At 49.5% G+C, this 24,410-nt stretch overlaps 1 protein-coding gene across 2 annotated transcripts in view; it reads left to right on the top strand.

Moving 5' to 3' along the window:
• PSME4 (proteasome activator subunit 4) overlaps window positions 1–24,410 on the top strand; it is a 338,013-nt gene that overhangs the window by 307,794 nt on the left and 5,809 nt on the right. For both annotated transcript variants that reach the window (XM_068233125.1, XM_068233124.1), the window contains exons 45-46: window positions 8,491–8,624; window positions 16,875–17,013. In XM_068233125.1, the coding sequence (XP_068089226.1) occupies window positions 8,491–8,624; window positions 16,875–17,009 (269 nt within the window). In that variant the 3' untranslated portion in view covers window positions 17,010–17,013. The remainder of the gene's footprint in view (window positions 1–8,490; window positions 8,625–16,874; window positions 17,014–24,410) is intronic.

Genomic DNA, 24,410 nt, shown 5'->3' with positions numbered 1-24,410 from the left:
ATATATACCCTCCGCAGGTAATGTTACATAACATGGTGTGTGATGTCACATATGGGGTGTTAGATTTATACCCTCCGCAGGTAATGTCCTGTAACATGGTGTGTAATGTCACATATGGGGTGTTAGATATATACCCTCCGCAGGTAATGTCCTGTAACATGGTGTGTGATGTCACATATGGGGTGTTAGATTTATACCCTCCGCAGGTAATGTCCTGTAACATGGTGTGTGATGTCACATATGGGGTGTTAGATATATACCCTCCGCAGGTAATGTCCTGTAACATGGTGTGTGATGTCACATATGGGGAGTTAGATTTATACCCTCCGCAGGTAATGTCCTGTAACATGGTGTGTGATGTCACATATGGGGTGTTAGATTTAAACCCTCCGCAGGTAATGTCCTGTAACATGGTGTGTGATGTCACATATGGGGTGTTAGATATATACCCTCCGCAGGTAATGTTACATAACATGGTGTGTGATGTCACATATGGGGTGTTAGATATATACCCTCCGCAGGTAATGTAACATAACATGGTGTGTGATGTCACATATGGGGTGTTAGATATATACCCTCCGCAGGTAATGTCCTGTTACATGGTGTGTGATCTCACATATGGGGTGTTAGATATATACCCTCTGCAGGTAATGTTACATAACATGGTGTGTGATGTCACATATGGGGTGTTAGATCTATACCCTCCGCAGGTAATGTAACATAACATGGTGTGTGATGTCACATATGGAGTGTTAGATATATACCCTCCGCAGGTAATGTAACATAACATGGTGTGTGATGTCACATATGGGGTGTTAGATTTATACCCTCTGCAGGTAATGTCCTGTAACATGGTGTGTGATGTCACATATGGGGTGTTAGATTTATACCCTCCGCAGGTAATGTCCTGTAACATGGCGTGTGATGTCACATATGGGGTGTTAGATATATACCCTCCGCAGGTAATGTCCTGTAACATGGTGTGTGATGTCACATATGGGGTGTTAGATATATACCCTCCGCAGGTAATGTCCTGTAACATGGTGTGTGATCTCACATATGGAGTGTTAGATATATACCCTCCGCAGGTAATGTCCTGTAACATGGTGTGTGATGTCACATATGGAGTGTTAGATTTATACCCTCCGCAGGTAATGTCCTGTGACATGGTGTGTGATGTCACATATGGGGTGTTAGATATATACCCTCCGCAGGTAATGTAACATAACATGGTGTGTGATCTCACATATGGAGTGTTAGATATATACCCTCCGCAGGTAATGTCCTGTAACATGGTGTGTGATGTCACATATGGAGTGTTAGATTTATACCCTCCGCAGGTAATGTCCTGTGACATGGTGTGTAATGTCACATATGGGGTGTTAGATATATACCCTCCGCAGGTAATGTCCTGTAACATGGTGTGTGATGTCACATATGGGGTGTTAGATATATACCCTCTGCAGGTAATGTCCTGTGACATGGTGTGTGATGTCACATATGGGGTGTTGGATTTATACCCTCCGCAGGTAATGTCCTGTAACATGGTGTGTGATGTCACATATGGGGTGTTAGATATATACCCTCCGCAGGTAATGTCCTGTAACATGGTGTGTGATGTCACATATGGGGTGTTAGATTTATACCCTCCGCAGGTAATGTCCTGTAACATGGTGTGTGATGTCACATATGGGGTGTTAGATATATACCCTCCGCAGGTAATGTAACATAACATGGTGTGTGATGCCACATATGGGGTGTTAGATATATACCCTCCGCAGGTAATGTCCTGTAACATGGTGTGTGATGTCACATATGGGGTGTTAGATATATACCCTCCGCAGGTAATGTAACATAACATGGTGTGTGATCTCACATATGGAGTGTTAGATATATACCCTCCGCAGGTAATGTCCTGTAACATGGTGTGTGATGTCACATATGGGGTGTTAGATTTATACCCTCCGCAGGTAATGTCCTGTGACATGGTGTGTGATGTCACATATGGGGAGTTAGATATATACCCTCTGCAGGTAATGTCCTGTAACATGGCGTGTGATGTCACATATGGGGTGTTAGATTTATACCCTCCGCAGGTAATGTCCTGTAACATGGTGTGTGATGTCACATATGGGGTGTTAGATTTATACCCTCCGCAGGTAATGTAACATAACATGGCGTGTGATGTCACATATGGAGTGTTAGATATATACCCTCCGCAGGTAATGTTACATAACATGGTGTGTGATGTCACATATGGAGTGTTAGATATATACCTTCCGCAGGTAATGTCCTGTAACATGGCGTGTGATGTCACATATGGGGTGTTAGATATATACCCTCCGCAGGTAATGTTACATAACATGGCGTGTGATGTCACATATGGGGTGTTAGATATATACCCTCCGCAGGTAATGTCCTGTAACATGGCGTGTGATGTCACATATGGGGTGTTAGATATATACCCTCTGCAGGTAATGTCCTGTAACATGGTGTGTGATGTCACATATGGGGTGTTAGATATATACCCTCCGCAGGTAATGTCCTGTAACATGGTGTGTGATGTCACATATGGAGTGTTAGATATATACCCTCCGCAGGTAATGTCCTGTAACATGGTGTGTGATGTCACATATGGGGTGTTAGATTTATACCTTCCGCAGGTAATGTCCTGTAACATGGCGTGTGATGTCACATATGGGGTGTTAGATTTATACCCTCCGCAGGTAATGTTACATAACATGGTGTGTGATGTCACATATGGGGTGTTAGATTTATACCCTCCGCAGGTAATGTCCTGTAACATGGCGTGTGATGTCACATATGGGGTGTTAGATTTATACCCTCCGCAGGTAATGTCCTGTAACATGGTGTGTGATCTCACATATGGGGTGTTAGATATATACCCTCCGCAGGTAATGTCCTGTAACATGGCGTGTGATGTCACATATGGGGTGTTAGATTCATACCCTCCGCAGGTAATGTCCTGTAACATGGTGTGTGATGTCACATATGGGGTGTTAGATATATACCCTCCGCAGGTAATGTCCTGTAACATGGCGTGTGATCTCACATATGGGGTGTTAGATATATACCCTCCGCAGGTAATGTCCTGTAACATGGTGTGTGATGTCACATATGGGGTGTTAGATATATACCCTCCGCAGGTAATGTAACATAACATGGTGTGTGATGTCACATATGGGGTGTTAGATATATACCCTCCGCAGGTAATGTCCTGTAACATGGTGTGTGATGTCACATATGGGGTGTTAGATATATACCCTCCGCAGGTAATGTCCTGTAACATTGGGGTCAATTCATATAAGGCTGTGCGCAAAAAAACATCTGGACATTAAAATACCGTATTTGGGATTTTAGACCTTTTGTGTGCTAATTCATAAAAATGTTCACAGGTGTGGTAGGAATCTGGTAAATAACCGAAGCCCTTTGACAAAAACCTATAGAAGAGAGGGGAGTGTCTCTGTTACAAGCTGTTCTGTGCAGTGAGGGCATTGAGGCATCCCAGACATCCCCTTACATGTACATGTTTCTTATACTGCCTCTGCTTGCTTTGAATCTGCTCTGAATTCTAACATTCTATTTAAATTGCGACAGCTTAGATTAACTTCCAAGAAACTTTACACGTGCCATGCTTGGGTGATTTTCCCCACTAGCTCCTACACATCTTCAAACAGGAACCCAAGAGGTTAAACAGACACACAGCCTAAGGCTCAACACACACCATACAATCTAGGTTGTTCAATCTTACCACTTTCATGTAGTATAAGAGCTTATCCAATCAATCATTCAATGTATTTTCAATCTGTTGGCCCTTATAATACATAGATTTGGTAAATCTGTACAACCAAGATTGTATGGTGTGTGTTGAGCTTAAGGTATTCAGAGGTTGCCTTTTTTGTTCCGGTCACTCTGCTGCTGCCTGGGGGGTCTAAAAGCTTGTCCCGCCTGAGAAGGCTGCAGGTCCTATCAGATTCCATCAGTCAGACTTTCAGGAGACCGGGGCTGTTTCTATTGGCTCCCTGCTCCTGTCAGTCACAGCTGCTTCTGGTTGTTAGTCCCGGCTCCCAGCACAGTCTCCTCACACAGACTCCGCACTCTTATCACCACTTCAAAGCAGACTGTATTATTTCGCGGCTTTACCGCATGTTGTCAGCTTTATATAATATTAATAATAATTATAATAATAATAATATAATAATAATAATATATATATAATATAATAATAATAATAATAATCCGAACATTTGTAGAGCGCTTTTCTTCTGTTGTACTCAAAGCGCTCAAGAGCTGCAGCCACTGGGGCGCTCAGGAGGCCACCCTGCAGTGTTAGGGAGTCTTGCCTTGAACTCCTTACTGAATAGGTACTTGACCTAGCCAGGATTCAAACCCTGGTCTCCCATGTCAGAGGCAGAGCCCTTAACCAGCGGAGGAAAAGGTCCATAAGACACCCCTGTACCATAGACCACCAGGTTTAGTATTGGTTTATGAATTGACATTTACTGACATGTGTTGAGGTAATTACAGCAGAATAAACAAAAGTGGGACACAGAGGGCCCAATATAGTGTAGTAAGCAAAACAATAGGTTGGAATTGAAAAGTATATAGTGTATATACTCACAAAAGTGGGTTACATAGTTACATAGTTATTTGGGTTGAAAAAAGACATACGTCCATCAAGTTCAACCAGTACAAAGTACAACTCCAGCCTGCTCCCTCACATATCCCTGTTGATCCAGAGGAAGGCGAAAAAACCCCCACAAGGCATGGTCCAATTAGCCCCTAAAGGGAAAAATTCCTTCCCGACTCCAGATGGCAATCAGATAAAATCCCTGGATCAACATCATTAGGCATTACCTAGTAATTGTAGCCATGGATGTCTTTCAACGCAAGGAAAGCATCTAAGCCCCCTTTAAATGCAGGTATAGAGTTTGCCATAACGACTTCCTGTGGCAATGCATTCCACAACTTAATCACTCTTACTGTAAAGAACCCTTTCCTAAATAAATGGCTAAAACATTTTTCCTCCATGCGCAGATCATGTCCTCTAGTGCTTTGAGAAGGCCTAGGGACAAAAAACTCATCCGCCTCCTAGGTAACTACTGTGCAGGCAGGTGAGGAGATTAGACCTGTCCTCACTCAGAATTAGAAGTCGCTTTCCGTAGATCAGGAAGAAAGAGATGGGTATCCACCCCTCCACCAGGGGTGGATATTGGTAATATAAGAGTGAACAGAGGCGCCAGCAGGATAAAAGGTACTAAAAAGTTTAAAATCTCTCAGGAGGAGGTGGTGGACTCGCCTCCTTGAAGTAGACAAGATACTGTCAGATTTTTAACAACAGGTTTATTTATATACTCCAGACAACCATGCAATGCGTTTCACCGGTATATTCCCGCTTCTTCAGGCAATAACAAATAGCAGTACACGCAGTACAGTCTCAGGGTCACCCTAAGCGCCTCTGTTAACCATTTCTGCCGCCTGGACGTGAAGCTCACGTCCAGGCAGCTGCTGCTGTGCGGGTGCGCGCTCCCACCCGCGATCGCCCGTGCATGCACGTGGTGCCCCGTTAGCCCATCGATCAATGAATGGGAATATAATTCCTATTCATCGATCTAAGTGCCCACTAGAAAGACCAACGTCTTTCTGACTAAAAAAAATAAATTAAAAAAACAAAAAAAAAAATCCCCGTCTTCCTAGTATATCATGGAAGCAAGATCTCGCTTCCAGGACAAAAAAAGAGAAAATGCTCACAGTGGCCATCTTGTGGCCAAATAGTAATACTACATCTACATGCCTTTTTAATGAATTAAACCTATATTATATAATTTAAAATTAACTGTTTACCCCCCACACCACAAAGCACCCAAATACAATTTTTTATAAAAAAATTAAAAAAAATTACAAATAAAAAAAAAACAAAAACAAAACATAAATAGTTACCGAAGGGTCTGAACTTTTTATATATGCATGTAAAGAGAGTATATTTCGAACATTTTTTTAATTATAAGCTCGTAAATAGTGATGGACGCAAATCTGAAAAAATGCACCTTTATTTCCAAATAAAATATTGGCGTCATACATTGTGATAGGGACATAATTTAAATGGTGTAATAATCGGGACAAATGGGCAAATAAAATACATAGGTTTTAATTATGGTAGCATGTATTGTTTTAAAGCTATAACTGCTGAAAACTGAGAAATAATGAATTTTCCCCCATTATTTCCTTAATATTCCTGTTAAAACGCATTTATAAAAAAATAATTTTTAGCAAAATGTACCACCCAAAGAAAGCCTTTGGTGGCGGAAAAAAAACAAGATATAGATCAATTCATTGGGTCTGTTCTGGGTCCAGTGCTCTTCAATTTATTTATTAATGACCTAGTAGATGCAGTAGTGAGCAATGTTGCTATTTTTGCAGATGATACAAAATTGTGCAGAATCATCAACTCTCAGGAAGATAGTGTCATATTGCAACAGGATCTGGATAGGATGGCTATATGGGCACATACATGGCAGATGAAATTCAATGTTGACAAATGTAAGGTCATGCATTTTGGACGTACTAATGGTCTAGCACCATACAAAATAAATGGGATACAGTTGGGGACGTCAAACTTGGAGAAGGACTTAGGAGTACTCATTGACAACAAGTTAAATAATCGTACTCAATGCCAAGCAGCTGCAGCTAAAGCTAACAAAATTTTGGGATGCATTAAAAGGGAAATAAAAACTCGAGATGCTAGCATAATATTGCCCCTGTTTAACTCTCTTGTAAGGCCACATCTGGAATATGGAATTCAGTTCTGGGCACCACATTACAAAAAAGATATTGCAGTTTTAGAGCAGGTGCAGAGACGAGCAACAAAATTGATGCGTGGGATGGAAGGTCTCACTTATCAAGAAAGGTTAGATAAACTGGGTTTATTTAGTCTAGATAAAAGACGCCTTAGAGGGGATCTAATTAACATGTATAAATACATCAGAGGGCAATATAATACCTTGGCGGATGAGCTTTTTGTCCCTAGGCCTTCTCAAAGGACTAGAGGACATGATCTGCGCATGGAGGAAAAACGTTTAACCATTTATTTAGGAAAGGGTTCTTTACAGTAAGAGTGATTAAGATGTGGAATGCATTGCCACAGGAAGTCGTTATGGCAAACTCTATACCTGCATTTAAAGGGGGCTTAGATGCTTTCCTTGCGTTGAAAGACATCCATGGCTACAATTACTAGGTAATGCCTAATGTTGTTGATCCAGGGATTTTATCTGATTGCCATCTGGAGTCGGGAAGGAATTTTTCCCTTTAGGGGCTAATTGGACCATGCCTTGTAAGGGTTTTTTCGCCTTCCTCTGGATCAACAGGGATATGTGGGGGAGCAGTCTGGTGTTGTACTTTATACTGGTTGAACTCGATGGACGTATGTCTTTTTTCAACCAAAATAACTATGTAACTATAATTAGTGATAAAGTTATTGGCGAATGAATGGGAGGTGAAAATTGCTCTGATGCATAAGGTGAAAAATCCCTGCGGGCTGAAATGGTTAACAGAGGCGCTTAGGGTGACCCTGAGACTGTACTGCGTGTACTCCTATTTGTTATTGCCTGAAGAAGCGGGAATATACCTGTGAAATGCGTTGCATGGTTGTCTGGAGTATATAAATCAACCTGTTGTTGTTAAAAATCTGACAGTATCTTGTCTGCTTCAAGGAGGCGAGTCCACCACCTCCTCCTGAGAGATTTTATACTTTTTAGTACCTTTTATCCTGCTGGCGCCTCTGTTCACTCTTATATTACCAATATCCACCTCTGCTGGAGGGGTTGATCCCCATCTCTTTTTTCCTGATCTACAGAGAGCCACTTTTACTCCTGAGTGAGGACCGGTCTAATCTCCTCACCTGCCTGCACAGTGGTTGCCTAGGAGGTAACCGACTTGTGTGAGTATATACACTATACTTTTCAATTCCAACCTATTGTTCACTCTTATAATTACAGCACAAGTCGGTAATTTCCCTCACTGCTCGGGAATATCAGCTTTTCATGCGGTCACAGCCTTTATGAATTGACATTTGCTGACATTTACTGACATGAGATGAGGTAATTACCACACAAGTCGGTAATTTCCCTCACTGCTCGGGAATGTCAGCTTTTCATGCGGTAACAGCCTTTATGAATGGACACTTTCCTAAGTGCTCAGTAAAGTCAGCTGTTTTCTGCATTACCGAATGCAGTAATGCTTTATGAATCGCCCCCATTGTGTGTGATCTCATGTATGAGGTATTAGATGTATAACCGCAGCAGGTAATATCCTGGAACAGAACATTGAGTGTTTACATTTAAAGAAAACAAAAAAAAACATTTCAATCTCTCTGTGCAACCGATCATTTTCATTGAATTGCAGTAAAATGGAACCGAAGAATTGTATGGTGTGTGGCCACCTTTATATTACCAGCCTGTATTTCTTCTCCAGATCTGGTGAGGCGTCACGCCGGTGTTCTGGGGCTCAGCGCCTGCATTCTGTCCAGCCCATACGATGTCCCCACATGGATGCCACAGCTGCTGATGGACCTCAGCGCACATCTCAATGATCCTCAGCCCATAGAGGTAATGTGTGTGCTGTGTGAGTGAGAGGATGCTTTACATGTGTTTAATAGTACTTGTATCTAATGAGCATGGCCCACCCACTGAAACGAGGCAAAGAGACCTTACAGCTAGCTCCCTAACAGGAAAAACTGCTGATTACAACCTAACTAGCCAAATCTACCATTTATAAAGATAAGACAATGCGGTACAGTGTCTCTTCTGAGGACAGAGTTCTACCATAGATCAGAATTATCAGGTAAGAAAGGCAAAACTGGAACCATTAAATCGTTTTGTTGTGAAAAATATATACAAAAATATACATTGGAGCTGGAAAACAAACCTATCTGGCAGCTGAACGGATTGGTTGGATAGAATTAAGTAAGAGATGAGAAATGAGGTTGAATTTCTGAAAGTTCAAAATGCCGTGTTTGGAGTCCAGTAAGTGATAAAGTCTTTGTATTGAATAATCCAAAATGGTGATCTGTGGGTGGTTTCCTGCTGGCCTGTCAATTGATGGAATTTGACAACACATGATCGACAAAGGGCCCAGAGGTCTGAGTGTAACAAACCCTTAACCACTTCTGGATCCTTGGTACGTATATATACCCCCGTTTACCTCACTTGTACATCAGGGGCGTATATGTTTACTTACCGGCGCTGTTCCCGATCGCCGCACCGTTTCAGTTCGCAATCGCCGCAGTCGTGCCTTTCCATGATCGGGGTATGAGAAACAGCCGTTCTCAACCCCCCATCACCGTGCCTGTGATGAATGGGAGCTTGTAGCAGTCATTCATAACTGTAAGAAACCTTACACACATTAGTTCACCGTTGTTAAAGAGAACCCGAGGTGTGTTTAAAGAATGTTATCTGCATACAGAGGCTGGGTCTGCCTATACAGCCCAGCCTCTGTTGCTATCCCAAACCCCACTAAGGTCCCCCTGCACTCTGCAATCCCTCATAAATCACAGCCGTGCTGTGAGGCTGTGTTTACATCTGTAGTGTCAGTCTCAGCTGCTCCCCCGCCTCCTGCATAGCTCAGGTCCCTGCCCCCGTCCCTTCCCTCCAATCAGCAGGGAGGGAAGGGATGCAGGCGGGGACTGGAGTTCTGCAGGAGGCGGGGAGAGCAGCAGACTGACACTATAGAGATAAACACAGCCAGCTCTGACAAGCTGCTTGTCAGCAGCGTGGCTGTGATTTATGAGGTATTGCAGAGTGCAGGGGAACCTTAGTGGGGTTTGGGATAGCAACAGAGGCTGGGCTGTATAGGCAGATCCAGCCTCTGTATGCAGATAACATTCTTCAAACCCACCTCGGGTTCTCTTTACCAGTAGATAGGAGCTAAGTGTAGTGCCATCTTGTGGCCAAACAGTAAAATACACCATCATGCACTTTGAATAGATTATTTTTTAACCCCTTCCAGCCTACCCCATGGTTACAAATTAAAACACTTAAAAAAAAACTACATACCATAATTAAAAAAAAAACCTACATAAATAGTTACCTTAGGGACTTTTTTTTTAATATGTGCGTCATGAGGTTATATTACTGTTGCTTTCGTAAATAACGGCTTGTAATTATTGTTATACTATAAAAAAAAAAAAAAAATACACCTTTATTTCCAAATAACATTTTATTTTTAATCTACAATGGCTGAAAGCTGAGAAATGACTTTTTAAAATCTTCTTCTTCCCTGTAACATGTATATAAAATAAAATAATTCTCAGCAAAAACTACTGCCCAAAAGAAAGCCTCGTTGGTCCCGCAAAAAAATATTATATAGATCATTTCAGTGCGATAAGTAGCGATACAATTATTGGCGAATGAATGGGAGGAGCATGATGTGAAAATTTCTCTGGTTTTGAAGGGGAAAAAAAACAGTGGTAGGGAAGTGGTTAAAGACCTTGTGCTGAAGGGAGGGGTTAAGACCTTGTGCTGAAGGGAGGGATTAAGACCTTGTGCTGAAGAGAGGGATTAAGACCTTGTGCTGAAGGGAGGGGTTAAGACCTTGTGCTGAAGGGAGGGATTAAGACCTTGTGCTGAAGGGAGGGATTAAGACCTTGTGCTGAAGGGAGGGGTTAAGACCTTGTGCTGAAGGGAGGGATTAAGACCTTGTGCTGAAGGGAGGGATTAAGACCTTGTGCTGAAGGGAGGGGTTAAGACCTTGTGCTGAAGGGAGGGGTTAACATAAGGGCTGATGCCCTCCCTGAAAGGTCCAACCCTCTTGCAGAAAAGAAGAAATCTAACGGCACACAATATTCCGGGCACGTGAGTCCTATCAACAGACTGCAGACCTGCATTCAGCGGGGCACCACGAGTCCACAGATACCGAACACGGGTGCCCAACTGGGAAGTATTACGGAGACGTTTATTACTAAGCAGTCTTATGACCAGTCATTCTGGAGATTTCCCAGAACAGATGTCAGATTTAGCCCAACAACCTCTGCAAAGGGTCAGCTAGTAATTCCCAACCCATGAAATATGTAGAAAATATGGAAATTATGGATCTAAAGGTGACTGGAGGTTCAGCTTCCTCTTGTGTTAGAACTCGGCAGAGCTCTAGAGGGGTTATAACCCCGAGATAGTGGAGACTGCCAGGCTGGTAAAGCTTGACCGTAACAATTTCTGTTATAGCCAAGCTCAGGTTCATGGCTTCTTAACCTGGCAGGGGGTGCTGGGCTTCCACAAAGTTCCTGATAAGACTAATCTAATCAACTGCAGTGTGGCCCGGCATAGCAGAGAACGTTTGTCAGCTCTGGCGGCTTGTTGTGACACTGACTGATCATGTCACTGAAATATGACTGTGTGAGGTTAGGATGCATTTGATATGTAATATATGCCACAGCTGCTGATGGATCTGAGCACACATCAGTGATCCTCAGTCCATAGAGGTAATGTGTGTGCTGTGTAAGTGAAAGAGTGTGTGCTTTAATTTAAAAAAAAAAAAGTGTGCATTGTGTGTTTGTTTAAATGTACTTGTATCTACTGTGCATTACAGGTTATGAGCTGGCTCCTCCAGTACAGTGCACAGGCTCCTCCAGTACAGTGCACAGGCTCCTCCAGTACAGTGCACAGGCTCCTCCAGTACAGTGCACAGGCTCCTCCAGTACAGTGCACAGGCCCCTCCAGTACAGTGCACAGGCTCCTCCAGTACAGTGCACAGGCTCCTCCAGTACAGTGCACAGGCTCCTCCAGTACAGTGCACAGGCTCCTCCAGTACAGTGCACAGGCCCCTCCAGTACAGTGCACAGGCTCCTCCAGTACAGTGCACAGGCTCCTCCAGTACAGTGCACAGGCTCCTCCAGTACAGTGCACAGGCTCCTCCAGTACAGTGCACAGGCTCCTCCAGTACAGTGCACAGGCTCCTCCAGTACAGTGCACAGGCTCCTCCAGTACAGTGCACAGGCTCCTCCAGTACAGTGCACAGGCCCCTCCAGTACAGTGCACAGGCCCCTCCAGTACAGTGCACAGGCTCCTCCAGTACAGTGCACAGGCTCCTCCAGTACAGTGCACAGGCTCCTCCAGTACAGTGCACAGGCTCCTCCAGTACAGTGCACAGGCTCCTCCAGTACAGTGCACAGGCTCCTCCAGTACACCACCAGAGGCCGCTGCCAGAATACTGACATGGAGAGTGCCATGTATTCTGTACTTTAGCTGCCCCCTCTAGTGGTAGAAACAAAGAATATATAAAAAAGCATTTAGAGACTGTAGGAGATGAGGTGTGGAACTTACACTTCTCATTGTAGTGTAAGGGCTGGTTCACACAGGTGACTGTCAATGCTTAACGGGAATCTGAAGTTATAATAAACTTGATATAATGAATTGTATTTGTAGTACAGCTAAGAAACAGAACATTAATAGCAAAGAACCAAGTCTCATATTGTTTTCCAGTACAGGAAGAGTTAAACTCCAGTTCTTATCTATGCAAAAGAGCTTCTGTAAGCTCTCCTTACCGCTGTACCTGAACCCCCCCCCCCCCCTGTAATGTGTGCGCCTGAAGCCCCCCTGTAATGTGTGTACCTGAAGCCCCCCTGTAATGTGTGTACCTGAAACCCCTCTGTAATGTGTGTACCTGAAACCCCCCTGTAATGTGTGCACCTGAAGCCCCCCTGTAATGTGTATACCTGAAGCCCCCCTGTAATGTGTGTGCCTGAAGCCCCCCTGTAATGTGTGTGCCTGAAGCCCCCCTGTAATGTGTGTGCCTGAAGCCCCCCTGTAATGTGTGTACCTGAAGCCCCCCTGTAATGTGTGTACCTGAAGCCCCCCTGTAATGTGTGTACCTGAAGCCCCCCTGTAGTGTGTGTACCTGAAGCCCCCCTGTAATGTGTGTACCTGAAGCCCCCCCCCCTGTAATGTGTGTGTGCCTGAAGCCCCCCTGTAATGTGTGCGCCTGAAGCCCCCCTGTAATGTGTGCGCCTGAAGCCCCCCTGTAATGTGTGCGCCTGAAGCCCCCCTGTAATGTGTGCGCCTGAAGCCCCCCTGTAATGTGTGCGCCTGAAGCCCCCCTGTAATGTGTGCGCCTGAAGCCCCCCTGTAATGTGTGCGCCTAAAGCCCCCCTGTAATGTGTGCGCCTGAAGCCCCCCTGTAAAGTGTGCGCCTGAAGCCCCCCTGTAAAGTGTGCGCCTGAAGCCCCCCTGTAATGTGTGCGCCTGAAGCCCCCCTGTAAAGTGTGCGCCTGAAGCCCCACTGTAATGTGTGCGCCTGAAGCCCCCCTGTAATGTGTGCGCCTGAAGCCCCCCTGTAATGTGTGCGCCTGAAGCCCACCTGTAATGTGTGTGCCTGAAGCCCCCCTGTAATGTGTATACCTGAAGCCTCCCTGTAATGTGTGTACCTGAAGCCCCCCTGTAATGTGTGTACCTGAAGCCCCCCTGTAATGTGTGTGCCTGAAGCCCCCCTGTAATGTGTGTGCCTGAAGCCCCCCTGTAATGTGTGTGCCTGAAGCCCCCCTGTAATGTGTGTGCCTGAAGCCCCCCTGTAATGTGTGTGCCTGAAGCCCCCCTGTAATGTGTGTGTCTGAAGCCCCCCCCTGTAATGTGTGTGTCTGAAGCCCCCCTGTAATGTGTGTGCCTAAAGCCCCCTGTAATGCGTGTGCCTGAAGCCCCCCTGTAGTGCGTGTGCCTGAAGCCCCCCTGTAATGTGTGTGCCTGAAGCCCCCCTGTAATGTGTGTGCCTGAAGCCCCCCTGTAATGTGTGTACCTGAAACCCCCCCTGTAATGTGTGTGCCTGAAGCCCCCCTGTAATGTGTGTGCCTGAAGCCCTCCTGTAATGTGTGTGCCTGAAGCCCCCCTGTAATGTGTGTGTCTGAAGCCCCCCTGTAATGTGTGTGTCTGAAGCCCCCCTGTAATGTGTGTGTCTGAAGCCCCCCTGTAATGCGTGTGCCTGAAGCCCCCCTGTAGTGCGTGTGCCTGAAGCCCCCTTGTAATGCGTGTGCCTGAAGCCCCCCTGTAATGTGTGTGCCTGAAGCCCCCCTGTAATGTGTGTGCCTGAAGCCCCCCTGTAATGTGTGTACCTGAAACCCCCCCTGTAATGTGTGTGCCTGAAGCCCCCCTGTAATGTGTGTGCCTGAAGCCCCCCTGTAATGTGTGTGCCTGAAGCCCCCCTGTAATGTGTGTGCCTGAAGCCCCCCTGTAATGTGTGTGCCTGAAGCCCCCCTGTAATGTGTGTGCCTGAAGCCCCCCTGTAATGTGTGTACCTGAAGCCCCCCTGTAATGTGTGCGCCCGAAGCCCCCTGTAATGTGTGCGCCCGAAGCCCCCTGTAGTGTGTGTGCCTGAAGCCCCCCTGTAATGTGGGTACCTGAAGCCCCCCTGTAATGTGTGCGCCTGAAGCCTCCCTGTAATGTGTGCACCTGAAGCCCCCTGTAATGTGTGTACCTGAAGCCTCCCTGTAATGTGTGTACCTGAAGCCCCCCTGTAATGTGTGTGCCTGAAGCCCCCCTGTAATGTGTGTACCTGAAGCCCCCTGTAATGTGTGTGCCTGAAGCCCCCTGTAGTGTGTGTGCCTGAAGCCCCCTGTAATGTGGGTACCTGAAGCCCCCCTGTAATGTGTGTACCTGAAGCCTCCCTGTAATGTGTGCCTGATGCCCCCCTGTAATGTGTGTGCCTGAAGCCCTCCTGTAATGTGTGTGCCTGAAGCCCCCCTGTAATGTGTGTGCCTGAAGCCCCCCTGTAATGTGTGTGCCTGAAGCCCCCTTGTAATGTGTGTGCCTGAAGCCCCCCTGTAATGTGTGCCTAAAGACGCCCTGTAATGTGTGCCTGAAGCCCCCCTGTAATGTGTGTGCCTGAAGCCCCCCTGTAATGTGTGCGCCTGAAGCCCCCCTGTAATGTGTGCGCCTGAAGCCCCCCTGTAATGTGTGCGCCTGAGGCCCCCCTGAAATGTGTGCGCCTGAGGCCCCCCTGAAATGTGTGTGCCTGAAGCCCCCCTGTAATGTGTGTGCCTGAAGCCCCCCTGTAATGTGTGTGCCTGAAGCCCCCCTGTAATGTGTGTGCCTGAAGCCCCCCTGTAATGTGTGCGCCTGAAGCCCCCCTGTAATGTGTGCGCCTGAAGCCCCCCTGTAATGTGTGTGCCTGAAGCCCCCCCTGTAATGTGTGTGCCTGAAGCCCCCCCCCTGTAATGTGTGTGCCTGAAGCCCCCCCCTGTAATGTGTGTGCCTGAAGCCCCCCTGTAATGTGTGTACCTGAAGCCCCCCTGTAATGTGTGTGCCTGAAGCCCCCCTGTAGTGTGTGTGCCTGAAGCCCCCCTGTAGTGTGTGTGCCTGAAGCCCAATTGTAGTGTGTGTGCCTGAAGCCCCCCTGTAGTGTGTGTGCCTGAAGCCCCCCTGTAGTGTGTGTGCCTGAAGCCCCCCTGTAATGTGTGTGCCTGAAGCCCCCCTGTAATGTGTGTGTGCCTGAAGCCCCCCTGTAATGTGTGTACCTGAAGCCCCCCCTGTAATGTGTGTGCCTGAAGCCCCCCTGTAATGTGTGTGCCTGAAGCCCCCCTGTAATGTGTGTGCCTGAAGCCCCCCTGTAATGTGTGTGCCTGAAGCCCCCCCTGTAATGTGTGTGCCTGAAGCCCCCCCTGAAATGTGTGTGCCTGAAGCCCCCCTGTAATGTGTGTGTGCCTGAAGCCCCCTTGTAATGTGTGTGCCTGAAGCCCCCCTGTAATGTGTGCCTGAAGCCCCCCTGTAATGTGTGCGCCTGAAGCCCCCCTGTAATGTGTGCGCCTGAAGCCCCCCTGTAATGTGTGCGCCTGAGGCCCCCCTGAAATGTGTGCGCCTGAGGCCCCCCTGAAATGTGTGCGCCTGAAGCCCCCCTGAAATGTGTGTGCCTGAAGCCCCCCTGTAATGTGTGTGCCTGAAGCCCCCCTGTAATGTGTGTGCCTGAAGCCCCCCTGTAATGTGTGCGCCTGAAGCCCCCCTGTAATGTGTGCGCCTGAAGCCCCCCTGTAATGTGTGCCCCTGAAGCCCCCCCTGTAATGTGTGTGCCTGAAGCCCCCCCCCCTGTAATGTGTGTGCCTGAAGCCCCCCCCCCTGTAATGTGTGTGCCTGAAGCCCCCCTGTAATGTGTGTACCTGAAGCCCCCCTGTAATGTGTGTGCCTGAAGCCCCCCTGTAGTGTGTGTGCCTGAAGCCCCCCTGTAGTGTGTGTGCCTGAAGCCCCCCTGTAGTGTGTGTGCCTGAAGCCCCCCTGTAGTGTGTGTGCCTGAAGCCCCCCTGTAGTGTGTGTGCCTGAAGCCCCCCTGTAGTGTGTGTGCCTGAAGCCCCCCTGTAGTGTGTGTGCCTGAAGCCCCCCTGTAGTGTGTGTGCCTGAAGCCCCCCTGTAATGTGTGTGCCTGAAGCCCCCCTGTAATGTGTGTGTGCCTGAAGCCCCCCTGTAATGTGTGTACCTGAAGCCCCCCCTGTAATGTGTGTGCCTGAAGCCCCCCTGTAATGTGTGTGCCTGAAGCCCCCCTGTAATGTGTGTGCCTGAAGCCCCCCTGTAATGTGTGTGCCTGAAGCCCCCCTGTAATGTGTGTGCCTGAAGCCCCCCTGTAATGTGTGTGCCTGAAGCCCCCCCTGTAATGTGTGTGCCTGAAGTCCCCCCTGTAATGTGTGTGTCTGAAGCCCCCCCTGTAATGTGTGTGCCTGAAGCCCCCCTGTAATGTGTGTGTGCCTGAAGCCCCCCTGTAATGTGTGTGCCTGAAGCCCCCCTGTAATGTGTGTACCTGAAGCCCCCCTGTAATGTGTGTGCCTGAAGCCCCCCTGTAATGTGTGTACCTGAAGCGCCCCTGTAATGCTGGATTTCTCTGCTGGTTCTCAGATGACGGTAAAGAAAACTCTGTCTAACTTCCGGCGGACGCACCTTGATAATTGGCAGGAGCACAAGCAGCAGTTCACGGATGACCAGCTACTGGTTCTGACGGATCTCCTGGTCTCTCCTTGCTACTATGCATAGAAAGGTAAGAATGGGATGTGGTGTTTGTGGGTAACAGATACTGGTATGTGTATGAGCTCATAAAGGGAACCTAAACTGAGAAGAATGTGGATTTTTCCTTTTAAAATACCAGTTGCTTGACTCTCCTGCTGATCCTGTGTCTCTAATGCTTTTAGCCACAGCCCCTCAACAAGCATGCAGATCAGGTGCTCTGACTGACCAAGCCTGCAGATCAGGTGCTCTGACTGACCAAGCCTGCAGATCAGGCGCTCTGACTGACCAGGCCTGCAGATCAGGCGCTCTGACTGAACAAGCCTGCAGATCAGGTGCTCTGACTGACCAAACCTGCAGATCAGGTGCTCTGACTGAACAGGCCTGCAGATCAGGCGCTCTGACTGAACAAGCCTGCAGATCAGGCGCTCTGACTGACCAAGCCTGCAGATCAGGTGCTCTGACTGAACAAGCCTGCACATCAGGTGCTCTGACTGACCAAGCCTGCAGATCAGGTGCTCTGACTGTACAAGCCTGCAGATCAGGTGCTCTGACTGACCAAGCCTGCAGATCAGGTGCCCTGACTGACCAAGCCTGCAGATCAGGTGCCCTTACTGACCAAGCCTGCAGATCAGGTGCTCTGACTGACCAAGCCTGCAGATCAGGTGCTCTGACTGACCAAGCCTGCAGATCAGGTGCTCTGACTGACCAAGCCTGCAGATCAGGTGCTCTGACTGACCAAGCCTGCAGATCAGGTGCTTTGACTGACCAAGCCTGCAGATCAGGTGCTCTGACTGACCAAGCCTGCAGATCAGGTGCTCTGACTGACCAAGCCTGCAGATCAGGTGCTCTGACTGACCAAGCCTGCAGATCAGGTGCTCTGACTGTACAAGCCTGCAGATCAGGTGCTCTGACTGTACAAGCCTGCAGATCAGGTGCTCTGACTGTACAAGCCTGCAGATCAGGTGCTCTGACTGTACAAGCCTGCAGATCAGGCGCTCTGACTGACCAAGCCTGCAGATCAGGTGCTCTGACTGACCAAGCCTGCAGATCAGTTGCTCTGACTGAACAAGCCTGCACATCAGGTGCTCTGACTGACCAAGCCTGCAGATCAGGTGCTCTGACTGAACAAGCCTGCACATCAGGTGCTCTGACTGACCAAGCCTGCAGATCAGGTGCTCTGACTGAACAAGCCTGCAGATCAGGCGCTCTGACTGACCAAGCCAGCAGATCAGGTGCTCTGACTGACCAAGCCTGCAGATCAGGCGCTCTGACTGACCAAGCCTGCAGATCAGGCGCTCTGACTGACCAAGTCTGCAGATCAGGTGCTCTGACTGACCAGGCCTACAGATCAGGTGCTCTGACTGACCAAGCCTGCAGATCAGGCGCTCTGACTGAACAAGCCTGCAGATCAGGTGCTCTGACTGACCAGGCCTGCAGATCAGGTGCTCTGACTGAACAAGCCTGTAGATCAGGTGCTCTGACTGTACAAGCCTGCAGATCAGGTGCTCTGACTGACCAAGCCTGCAGATCAGGTGCTCTGACTGAACAAGCCTGCAGATCAGGCGCTCTGACTGACCAAGCCTGCAGATCAGGTGCTCTGGCTGTACAAGCCTGCAGATCTGGCGCTCTGACTGACCAAGCCTGCAGATCAGGCGCTCTGACTGTACAAGCCTGCAGATCAGGTGCTCTGACTGACCAAGCCTGCAGATCAGGTGCTCTGACTGACCAAGCCTGCAGATCAGGTGCTCTGACTGACCAAGCCTGCAGATCAGGTGCCCTGACTGACCAAGCCTGCAGATCAGGCGCTCTGACTGACCAAGCCTGCAGATCAGGTGCTCTGACTGACCAAGCCTGCAGATCAGGCGCTCTGACTGACCAAGCCTGCAGATCAGGTGCTCTGACTGACCAAGCCTGCAGATCAGGCGCTCTGACTGACCAGGCCTGCAGATCAGGTGCTCTGACTGACCAGGCCTGCAGATCAGTTGCCCCGACTGACCAAGCCTGCAGATCAGGTGCTCTGACTGACCAAGCCTGCAGATCAGGCGCTCTGACTGACCAGGCCTGCAGATCAGGCGCTCTGACTGTACAAGCCTGCAGATCAGGTGCTCTGACTGTACAAGCCTGCAGATCAGGCGCTCTGACTGAACAAGCCTGCAGATCAGGTGCTCTGACTGTACAAGCCTGCAGATCAGGCGCTCTGACTGAACAAGCCTGCAGATCAGGTGCTCTGACTGACCAGGCCTGCAGATCAGGTGCTCTGACTGACCAAGCCTGCAAATCAGGTGCTCTGACTGACCACGCCTGCAGATCAGGTGCTCTGACTGACCAGGCCTGCAGATCAGGTGCTCTGACTGAACAAGCCTGCAGATCAGGTGCTCTGACTGACCAAGCCTGCAGATCAGGTGCTCTGACTGACCAAGCCTGCAGATCAGGCGCTCTGACTGACCAAGCCTGCAGATCAGGTGCTCTGACTGACCAGGCCTGCAGATCAGGCGCTCTGACTGACCAAGCCTGCAGATCAGGCGCTCTGACTGACCAAGCCTGCAGATCAGGTGCTCTGACTGTACAAGCCTGCAGATCAGGTGCTCTGACTGACCAAGCCTGCAGATCAGGTGCTCTGACTGACCAAGCCTGCAGATCAGGTGCTCTGACTGTACAAGCCTGCAGATCAGGTGCTCTGACTGTACAAGCCTGCAGATCAGGTGCTCTGACTGTACAAGCCTGCAGATCAGGTGCTCTGACTGATCAAGCCTGCAGATCAGGTGCTCTGACTGTACAAGCCTGCAGATCAGGTGCTCTGACTGACCAAGCCTGCAGATCAGGTGCTCTGACTGACCAAGCCTGCAGATCAGGTGCTCTGACTGTACAAGCCTGCAGATCAGGTGCTCTGACTGACCAAGCCTGCAGATCAGGTGCTCTGACTGACCAAGCCTGCAGATCAGGTGCTCTGACTGTACAAGCCTGCAGATCAGGTGCTCTGACTGTACAAGCCTGCAGATCAGGCGCTCTGACTGACCAAGCCTGCAGATCAGGTGCTCTGACTGAACAAGCCTGCAGATCAGGCGCTCTGACTGAACAAGCCTGCAGATCAGGTGCTCTGACTGAACAAGCCTGCAGATCAGGCGCTCTGACTGACCAAGCCTGCAGATCAGGTGCTCTGACTGACCAAGCCTGCAGATCAGGTGCTCTGACTGTACAAGCCTGCAGATCAGGTGCTCTGACTGTACAAGCCTGCAGATCAGGTGCTCTGACTGTACAAGCCTGCAGATCAGGTGCTCTGACTGTACAAGCCTGCAGATCAGGCGCTCTGACTGACCAAGCCTGCAGATCAGGTGCTCTGACTGTACAAGCCTGCAGATCAGGTGCTCTGACTGACCAAGCCTGCAGATCAGGTGCTCTGACTGACCAAGCCTGCAGATTAGGTGCTCTGACTGACCAAGCCTGCAGATCAGGTGCTCTGACTGACCAAGCCTGCAGATCAGGTGCTCTGACTGACCAAGCCTGCAGATCAGGTGCTCTGACTGACCAAGCCTGCAGATCAGGTGCTCTGACTGACCAGGCCTGCAGATCAGGTGCTCTGACTGACCAAGCCTGCAGATCAGGTGCTCTGACTGAACAAGCCTGCAGATCAGGTGCTCTGACTGACCAAGCCTGCAGATCAGGTGCTCTGACTGACCAGGCCTGCAGATCAGGTGCTCTGACTGACCAAGCCTGCAGATCAGGTGCTCTGACTGAACAAACCTGCAGATCAGGTGCTCTGACTGACCAAGCCTGCAGATCAGGTGCTCTGACTGTACAAGCCTGCAGATCAGGTGCTCTGACTGACCAAGCCTGCAGATCAGGTGCTCTGACTGACCAAACCTGCAGATCAGGTGCTCTGACTGTACAATGTAGTGACTGAAGATGCAAATACAAGGGGGAAAAGTGCAGATAAAAGGGCTTATTAATATTGATTTAATAAGTGCCAACATATTCTGTGGCGCTGTACAAAGCAAGAAACAAACATGGGGTACATAATACAGACAATGCTGTACACTAATATACAAGATACAGAATTGGGAATGGCAGCGGCAAAAGTAACATGAAGAATAAAATGTATAACAAACTGCCAGACACAAAAGGGTGAGAAAGAGAGCGAACCCTGCCCTTGTGAGCTTACAATCTAACTGGGGGGAATAAGAGGTGGCTGGGCTGAGGCAGAGGAGCAGTGTAGGAGGGGAACACAACTCGCTCAGCTATCACTCCCATCACCCTCCTCCCTCCCAATAACATCACACACCATAATACTGTACAGGGCCAGGCAGAGAGGCTCCAGCCTCAGGGCGCAGTGTAGGAGGGGGCACACAGCTCACTCAGCTATCACTCCCATCACCCTCCTCCCTCCCAATAACATCACACACCATAATACTGTACAGGGCCAGGCAGAGAGGCTCCAGCCTCAGGGCACAGTGTAGGAGGGGCACAACTCACTCAGCTATCACTCCCATCACCCTCCTCCCTCCCAATAACATCACACACCATAATACTGTACAGGGCCAGGCAGAGAGGCTCCAGCCTCAGGGCGCAGTGTAGGAGGGGGCACACAGCTCACTCAGCTATCACTCCCATCACCCTCCTCCCTCCCAATAACATCACACACCATAATACTGTACAGGGCCAGGCAGAGAGGCTCCATCCTCAGGGCACAGTGTAGGAGGGGCACAACTCACTCAGCTATCACTCCCATCACCCTACCCCCTCCCAATAACATCACACACCATAATACTGTACAGGGCCAGGCAGAGAGGCTCCAGCCTCAGGGCACAGTGTAGGAGGGGCACAACTCACTCAGCTATCACTCCCATCACCCTACCCCCTCCCAATAACATCACACACCATAATACTGTACAGGGCCAGGCAGAGAGGCTCCAGCCTCAGGGTGCAGTGTAGGAGGGGCACACAGCTCACTCAGCTATCACTCCCATCACCCTCCTCCCTCCCTCCCTCCCAATAACATCACACACCATAATACTGTACAGGGCCAGGCAGAGAGGCTCCAGCCTCAGGGCACAGTGTAGGAGGGGCACACAGCTCACTCAGCTATCAGTCCCATCACCCTCCTCCCTCCCAATAACATCACACACCATAATACTGTACAGGGCCAGGCAGAGAGGCTCCAGCCTCAGGGCGCAGTGTAGGAGGGGGCACACAGCTCACTCAGCTATCACTCCCATCACCCTCCTCCCTCCCAATAACATCACACACCATAATACTGTACAGGGCCAGGCAGAGAGGCTCCAGCCTCAGGGCGCAGTGTAGGAGGGGGCTCACAGCTCACTCAGCTATCACTCCTCCCATCACCCTCCTCCCTCCCAATAACATCACACACCATAATACTGTACAGGGCCAGGCAGAGAGGCTCCAGCCTCAGGGCACAGTGTAGGAGGGGTACACAGCTCACTCAGCTATCACTCCTATCACTCTCCTCCCTCCCAATAACATCACACACCATAATACTGTACAGGGCCAGGCAGAGAGGCTCCAGCCTCAGGGCACAGTGTAGGAGGGGTACACAGCTCACTCAGCTATCACTCCTATCACTCTCCTCCCTCCCAATAACATCACACACCATAATACTGTACAGGGCCAGGCAGAGAGGCTCCAGCCTCAGGGTGCAGTGTAGGAGGGGCACACAGCTCACTCAGCTATCACTCCCATCACTCTCCTCCCTCCCAATAACATCACACACCATAATACTGTACAGGACCAGGCAGAGAGGCTCCAGCCTCAGGGCGCAGTGTAGGAGGGGGCACACAGCTCACTCAGCTATCACTCCCATCACCCTCCTCCCTCCCAATAACATCACACACCATAATACTGTACAGGGCCAGGCAGAGAGGCTCCAGCCTCAGGGCGCAGTGTAGGAGGGGGCACACAGCTCACTCAGCTATCACTCCCATCACCCTCCTCCCTGCCAATAACATCACACACCATAATACTGTACAGGGCCAGGCAGAGAGGCTCCAGCCTCAGGCCACAGTGTAGGAGGGGCACACAACTCAGCTATCACTCCCATCACCCTCCTCCCTCCCAATAACATCACACACCATAATACTGTACAGGGCCAGGCAGAGAGGCTCCAGCCTCAGGGCTCAGTGTAGGAGGGGGCACACAGCTCACTCAGCTATCACTCCTATCACTTTCCTCCCTCCCAATAACATCACACACCATAATACTGTACAGGGCCAGGCAGAGAGGCTTCAGCCTCAGGGCGCAGTGTAGGAGGGGCACACAACTCACTCAGCTATCACTCCCATCACTCTCCTCCCTCCCAATAACATCACACACCATAATACTGTACAGGGCCAGGCAGAGAGGCTCCAGCCTCAGGGCTCAGTGTAGGAGGGGGCACACAGCTCACTCATCTATCACTCCCATCACCCCCCTCCCTCCCAATAACATCACACACCATAATACTGTACAGGGCCAGGCAGAGAGGCTCCAGCCTCAGGGCACAGTGTAGGAGGGGGGCGCACAACTCACTCAGCTATCACTCCCATCACCCTCCTCCCCCCAATAACATCACACACCATAATACTGTACAGGGCCAGGCAGAGAGGCTCCAGCCTCAGGGCGCAGTGTAGGAGGGGGCACACAGCTCACTCAGCTATCACTCCCATCACCCTCCTCCCTCCCTCCCTCCCAATAACATCACACACCATAATACTGTACAGGGCCAGGCAGAGAGGCTCCAGCCTCAGGGTGCAGTGTAGGAGGGGCACACAGCTCACTCAGCTATCACTCCCATCACCCTCCTCCCTCTCTCCCTCCCAATAACATCACACACCATAATACTGTACAGGGCCAGGCAGAGAGGCTCCAGCCTCAGGGCACAGTGTAGGAGGGGTACACAGCTCACTCAGCTATCACTCCTATCACTTTCCTCCCTCCCAATAACATCACACACCATAATACTGTACAGGGCCAGGCAGAGAGGCTTCAGCCTCAGGGCGCAGTGTAGGAGGGGCACACAACTCACTCAGCTATCACTCCCATCACTCTCCTCCCTCCCAATAACATCACACACCATAATACTGTACAGGGCCAGGCAGAGAGGCTCCAGCCTCAGGGCTCAGTGTAGGAGGGGGCACACAGCTCACTCATCTATCACTCCCATCACCCTTCTCCCTCCCAATAACATCACACACCATAATACTGTACAGGGCCAGGCAGAGAGGCTCCAGCCTCAGGGCGCAGTGTAGGAGGGGGCACACAGCTCACTCAGCTATCACTCCCATCACCCTCCTCCCTCCCAATAACATCACACACCATAATACTGTACAGGGCCAGGCAGAGAGGCTCCAGCCTCAGGGCGCAGTGTAGGAGGGGGCCGCACAGCTCACTCAGCTATCACTCCCATCACCCTCCTCCCTCCCAATAACATCACAC

This window comes from Hyperolius riggenbachi, chromosome 4, assembly GCF_040937935.1.
Source record: "Hyperolius riggenbachi isolate aHypRig1 chromosome 4, aHypRig1.pri, whole genome shotgun sequence".
NCBI lineage: Eukaryota > Metazoa > Chordata > Amphibia > Anura > Hyperoliidae > Hyperolius > Hyperolius riggenbachi.
This window is presented reverse-complemented; position numbering and strand designations above follow the sequence as displayed.